The sequence below is a fragment of the Macrotis lagotis genome, chromosome 5, assembly GCF_037893015.1.
Source record: "Macrotis lagotis isolate mMagLag1 chromosome 5, bilby.v1.9.chrom.fasta, whole genome shotgun sequence".
Classification (NCBI taxonomy): domain Eukaryota; kingdom Metazoa; phylum Chordata; class Mammalia; order Peramelemorphia; family Peramelidae; genus Macrotis; species Macrotis lagotis.
The window spans coordinates 233,649,512-233,655,511 of NC_133662.1; the positions used below are offsets into that span (position 1 = coordinate 233,649,512).

At 60.7% G+C, this 6,000-nt stretch overlaps 1 protein-coding gene across 1 annotated transcript in view; it reads right to left on the reverse strand.

The window, feature by feature from the left end:
- Positions 1–683, reverse strand: part of TMEM132E (transmembrane protein 132E) — a 127,928-nt gene extending 127,245 nt beyond the window's left edge. Inside the window, exon 1 of the mRNA XM_074188951.1 lies at positions 567–683. Coding sequence (XP_074045052.1) covers positions 567–639 — 73 coding nt within the window. The 5' untranslated portion in view covers positions 640–683. The remainder of the gene's footprint in view (positions 1–566) is intronic.
- Positions 684–6,000: the final 5,317 nt, after the last annotated feature.

The window sequence follows — 6,000 nt, forward strand, 5'->3', positions numbered from 1 at the left end:
GTGCCGGGCTGCCTGCCCTCTCCATGGGGGCCCCCGTTCCGGACCCGGGGCCAGGGGCAGCTCCGCGGGAGGCCGGGCTGGCGGGGCTGAGGCTTGGCTCGGAGCCCGGGGCCCCGGGCGGCCGGGGGCTGGGGAGGGCTCGGGGCTCCACCCCGGCCGGGGCCATCGGGACCCGCCGAGCCAGGATGCCGGGGCGCCCCGGCCCCGCTCCCCGCCGCCCCCCGGGCCGTCCCGCCGCCCAAGCCCCCCACGCGGGAGGCCGCCACGCGCGGGCTAGGGAGGGGGCGGGGGACACGCAACAGATTACCCTCCGGGGGGGCCCCGAGGCTCGGCCGCCCCGATCGCGCCGGCCCTGCCTTCCCGGGGACTGCGGGGAAGGGGCGAGCCGGCCCCCGCGGCCCCCGCCCGCCGGGCTGTGCCCGAGACCCCCCACTCTCGCTTCTGGGGGGCCGCATGGGGCCCAGGCCGGCCCGCCGCGGCCCCCGGCCCCCCGCCCTCCCGGGGCCGCGATGCGGGGGAGCGCCTCCCCTCTCTCGGCCCCCGCGTGTCCGCGCCGCGACACTCACCGTGGGCCAGCAGCGTGGAGAGGCAGCAGCACAGCAGGGCGGCGGGGCCGCGGCCGGGCCTCCCGGGGGCCATGGCCGGGCCGGACGGGCGCGGGGGCAGTGGGCCGGCCGCCCCACCCCTCGGAGGGGCCGCGCTCGGGTCCGGGGCCGCGGGGGGCTCCGGAGGAGCCGGCGTCGATGCGGGCCCCCGGGGCCGGAGGCGCGGAGCCCGGCGGCCGCAACTTTAATCCATGCGCGGAGCGAGTTTCGGGGCCGCGACCCCCCGGCCCCGCGGCCCGGCCCGGCCCGGGCGGACTGGTCCGGCTCCGCGCCCCCGGCCCCGGCGGCCCGGCCCGGGCGGACTGGTCCGGCTCCGCGCCCCCGGCCCCGGCGGCCCGGCCCGGGCGGACTGGTCCGGCTCCGCGCCCCCGGCCCCGGCGGCCCGGCCCGGGCGGACTGGTCCGGCTCCGCGCCCCCGGCCCGGCCCGGGCGGACTTGTCCGGCTCCGCGCCCGCGCCGCCGCCGCCCAGCTCCCGGCCGGGCTCCGCGCCTCGCAGCCGGGCCGGGCTTAGCGCCGCCTCCCCCGGCCGCGGCCGGGCTCCCGCTGCCCGAGCGCGTCCGGCCCGGCCCGGCCCGAAGCTGCCATGGAGCCCGAGGCGGCCCCCGCGCGGCCGCTGCGCAAGCACGGGGGGTCCCCTCGAGGGGCTGCCTGCAGCCCCCCTACATCCTGGGCGCCGTCACGTCCCGCGGCGGGGGGGCGGGGGGCGGCGGGCGCGGCGGGGGGCGCTCAGCGGCTCCGCGCTCCCTGCCGAGGGGAGCAGCCGAATGGGCAACTTTTCCCGGAGAAGTCGGGGGCCCCTCCCCGCCCCTCCCCCTCGCCGGCCTCGCCCTGCCCCCGCCTCCCCCCGCCGCCCGGGGGCTCGTCGATGACTCCGAGTCAATTTCCCGGAGCGGCGCCGGGGGCGGGGCGGGGGCGGGGCGGCGGCGCGGGGGGTGGGCGCGGGGCGGGCGCGGGGCGGGGGGCAGAGCCCGGGGCAGCCCCGGCCCGCGGCGGGTCCGCGGGAGACACGCGCTGCTCCCGCCCCGGCGCCCTCCGCCCAGACCCGGCTCGGCCCGCGGCGGCGGCGGCGGCAGAAGCGACAGCGGCGGCCTCGCGGCGGCGGCACGGCCGGCGCTCCCGCCCCCTCCCCCGCCCGCCCCGCTACCCGGTCACGTGGCCGAGGAGCGCGCCGCCCCGAGCTCGCGCCCGCCGGAGACCCCCAGCCCCCCCCCCCGCCCCGCGCCCCTCCACGTGTCCATTCCGCATTCCCAGCCTGGGGGCGCGCCGCCCCCTCCCCGACACACGCACACAGACACTGACACACGCGCACACAGACACACATGCATGCACGCACACACACACACACACACACGCATGCATGCACGCACACGCTCACACGGACACGCACACACGCGCTCTCGGTCCGAGTTCGAGTCTCCTTGCGCCCCTCCCCCTCCCGAGGCCGGGGAGCCCCCGGCGCGGCCGGGGCTGACAGGTGGCGGCGCCCGCGGGGTCCGCCGGAATGCGGGGTTCCTCTCTGCGGGCGGCGCGGGGGGCGCGCGGCCTCCCCTCCCCCCGGCCCCGGAGCAGAGGGAGGGAGCCTGGGCACAGCCCCGTCCGAGCGGGCGGCAGGGTACGGGGCGCCGTACAGCTCGCGGGGAGCCCCCCGCACCGTCCGCGGCGGCCCCGCGGCAGGGGCGGGGGAGGCGGCGCGGCGAGCGGCGGGCCACAGGTGGCCCCCCGCCCGGGGAAAGGGACCCGGGGACGCCCTCCCGGGGAAAGGGACCCGGGGGGCCCCCGCCCGGGGAAAGGGACCCGGGGACGCCCTCCCGGGGAAAGGAACCCGGGGGGCCCCCGCGCCTCGGCTCTGCCCGCCTGCGGGGGGACCTGCGGGGGCCGGGAAGTCACCCTTCGGTATGGCAACAGTTTGTCCCCCCCCCCAGGATGCCGCGGGACGAGGCCGGCGTCAAGGGAGGGGGACCCGGGCCGGGGCCGGGGCCGGGGCCGGGGACGGGGAGGCTACGCGGTCCACCCGGGGGAGCAGCCCCTGGTGCGGCGGGGAGAGAGGCAGAGAGAGATGAGAGAGACAGAGACAGAGAGGAAGAGAAGGGAGAGGAAAGAATGAAGGAGGAGAGAAGGAGAGGGGGAAAGAGACAGAGAGAGGAAAAAGAGGAGAGGGGAGAGAGGAAAGAATGAAGGAGGAGAGAAGGGGAGAGGGAAAGAGAGAGAGAGAGAGATGGAGAGACAGGTAGAGAGACAGAGAGAGACAGAGAGAGAGAGGAAAAAGAAGAGGAGAGGAGAGATGGAGAGAGGAAAGAATGAGGGATGTGAGAAGGAGAGAGAGAGACAAAGACAGACAGAATGAGAGAGAAACAGAGAGTGACAGAGAGAGGGATCGAGAGTTAGAGGAAGAGGGAGGGAGACAGAGACAGAGAATAAGAATGAGAAAGAGAGACAGAAAGAGAGAGAGGGAGAGCACTTCCCCACCCCCTCTCCTACCTCACACATCTGTCTGGAGAGTAGAGACTGCATCCTCAGCACAGAGAGTTGGCAGAGATTCCTTTCTCTGGGAATGGAAGGTGCTAGAGCCTTCAAAGAAGATTATTCTCATTAGGCTCCTAGTACCTGATGGCAATTAATGTCACCCAAGGGCTTATTAATGATGTGATAGCAACCACTAATCAGCCTTCAAAGGGAGAAGGGAAAGGAGGTGGCTCTTCAATTGAGGAAGAGGGTAGGAGAGGCCTATGGGAAGTGCTGGCTCTCATTCCACTTGACTCTCTGATTTAAAGGATCAGGGGTTGGGGCCAGGGTTGATAAAGAGAAAGGCATCTTACTTCCTGGCCTTTCTTTTCATGGGCAGTACCCCTCGGATGCTATCCTCCAGGGCTTTTCAACAGCCCCCCCTTTTTATAAAATGGGGGGTTACTTCTTTGTCCCCAACTTCCCTCAGAGAATAACAATATTAACAACTCACATTTACCCAATTTTCACTTTTAGACTATAGATAATCATTTAGGTTAAAATGCATACCTAAATGCGCCTCTCTCTGCTTGAGTGGGGTACTGGATAGAGCACTAGGTTTGAGACTCATTTTTTTCTGAGTTCAAATCTGGCCTCAAACACTTACTAGCTGTATGACCCTAGGCAAGTCCCTGCACCCTATTTGCCTCAGTTTCTGTTTTTCCTTCATTCTCAAAGAAGACCTTGACGTCAGGGAGGTGATGCCTTGACAAGCACATGAACTGGCTTTGAGTGAGGGGGGCTGTGCTAAGTCACCAGTTTCACTTTCTCCTCCAGAACCTTCTGAGTCCAGGGGCCAGATATGAATCAGGACGACTGGAGATGACCCTGGATACAAGGCAAACATTGTTGCTGCGTTGGTTACATTTGCACTTTTTTCTCTATTTTTTCTTTATTCTTTCTTGTGAGTTGTCTGGGAGGGATACATTTGGAAAGGAAGGTAGTGTTTAAACAATAAAAATAAACATTAAAAATTTTTTAAGTATTTTACAGAAACAGCCAATGCAAAGTTATGTTTAATTTTCGTTTTACAGGTGAGAAAATGGAAATGTACTTTAAATGATTCTTCTAGACACGTAAGGCTTATGATAAGAGTTGGGGTATCTATTCAGAACCTCCCACTCCAACCTAATTTGGGTCCTTATCCTGAATTCTCTGCTTTCTCTGCAGATGACTATAGGAAGATAAAGTCTCATCTTTCTCCATACCCTTGGGGCCTCAGTTTTCCTGTTTAACAATGGGAGGAAGGTGTGTAAACAATCTCTTAAAATACAGTGCCTTAAGGCCACCTTTCAACAGAACCAGTGAAATCACTAACAGAAGAACAGATGCCTCCATTTTAGGGACTGGATGGGGGTGGGGGTGGACTAGATCTGTGATTTCCCTGGCATAGGAATTTACAAAGAAAACTAACCATTCAGGTCAGCACTTTCTCTGCAACTAATAGTCTTAGAGAGTTCCCTAGAGCACTTACCAGTCGTTTAGTGACTAGCCCAAGATCATTTGCCCAGTGTGTGTATGTGTCAGAGGCAAAATAGAATTTAGGTCTTCATAGTTCTAAGAGAATGTATCAATGAGCCAGTCAATAAACATTAAGTGTCTACCATGCATCAAACATTTTGCACAGCTCTAAAGATACAAAAAGACAAAAAAATATCTTCTAGGAGTTGATAATCTAATGAGGGAGACAACAAACAAATGTATACAAAGTAAGCAAGCCATTTAAAGGAGAATTAGGAAATATTTTAAAGAGGGGAAGTAGTGGAATTAAGGGGGATTGGGGAAAGCTTTCAATAAAAGGTTGCATTTTAGTTGGAACTTGAAAGAAGCAAAGGAGGGAGAGCTTTCTAGTTATGCTGGGCAGCTCCAGAGCCCAGAGATTAAACTTCCTGTTGGTGAAACAGCTGTAACAACTGGAACAAGGAGTAAGGTGTAGGAAGACTAGAAAGGTAGAAGGGGGCTTGGTATGAGGGACTTTGAATGCATGCTATGTGATTAAGTCTGAAAATATCCTCAGAATCAGAATGTGAAGGGTTTTAAATGCCAGACAGAATCGTTTGTGTTTTTCTCTGGAAGCAATAGGGAGCCACTGAGACTTCTTGAGTTCCTGTAGTCTTGCAGAGCGCTGATCTGGCACAATTACAGATTTGGCCTCAGGACCACATAACTAGATTCAAAGGTCGCCAAAAGGCAAAGCTCCATTTCCAGAAAGCTAGATTGTTCAAATGCAGTCTTAAATGTGTTTCCCCATTTCCTATGAGGGACATAAATTACACTTAACCCTCCCAAGAGAGTTGCCTCCTGGGGCCTTCCTATGACCTGGCTTCGTGTGCCTTTTGAAGAAGCAGGTGAAATATATCTATTTGTACTAAAAGATGTGAATAGGTTTCATTATGAGCTGGAGGAATTTCATTATGACTAGTGAGGAAGAAGTGCCTGAGAACACTTTTGCAGAGAGAGATGACAAGGGTGTAGCTAGGACCAGAGCTGACAGTGATATGGGGTGGAGCTCAGGGTGGGCAAAGTCACAGGGAATTTCATCGACGATTAGCCCAATAAAAACAGCCATGTTAATGTCTTATTAATTAACTTTACTGCAGATATCTCCTTTCTGCTATTTTAATTTTGTTTGGTACTTAATGAGTTTTTATAGACACTGAAGTGAAGAGCACTGGGTGGCTCTCACTGCTGGCCTCCCTATACTAGCCCAATGATTAGGCTGCTCATTTCCCACATCTCCCTGGGTGGTGATGGACCATATAACAAGAAAGGTTCTGACTACCTACCTGGCAGCCTTTGGAACTGTGGGCATGGATGGATACTGTTTCAGACCCTGAAGCTCAGAATAGCTGCTACCTATGGACTTCAGGCTGGGAAAGGAATCAGGAAGGC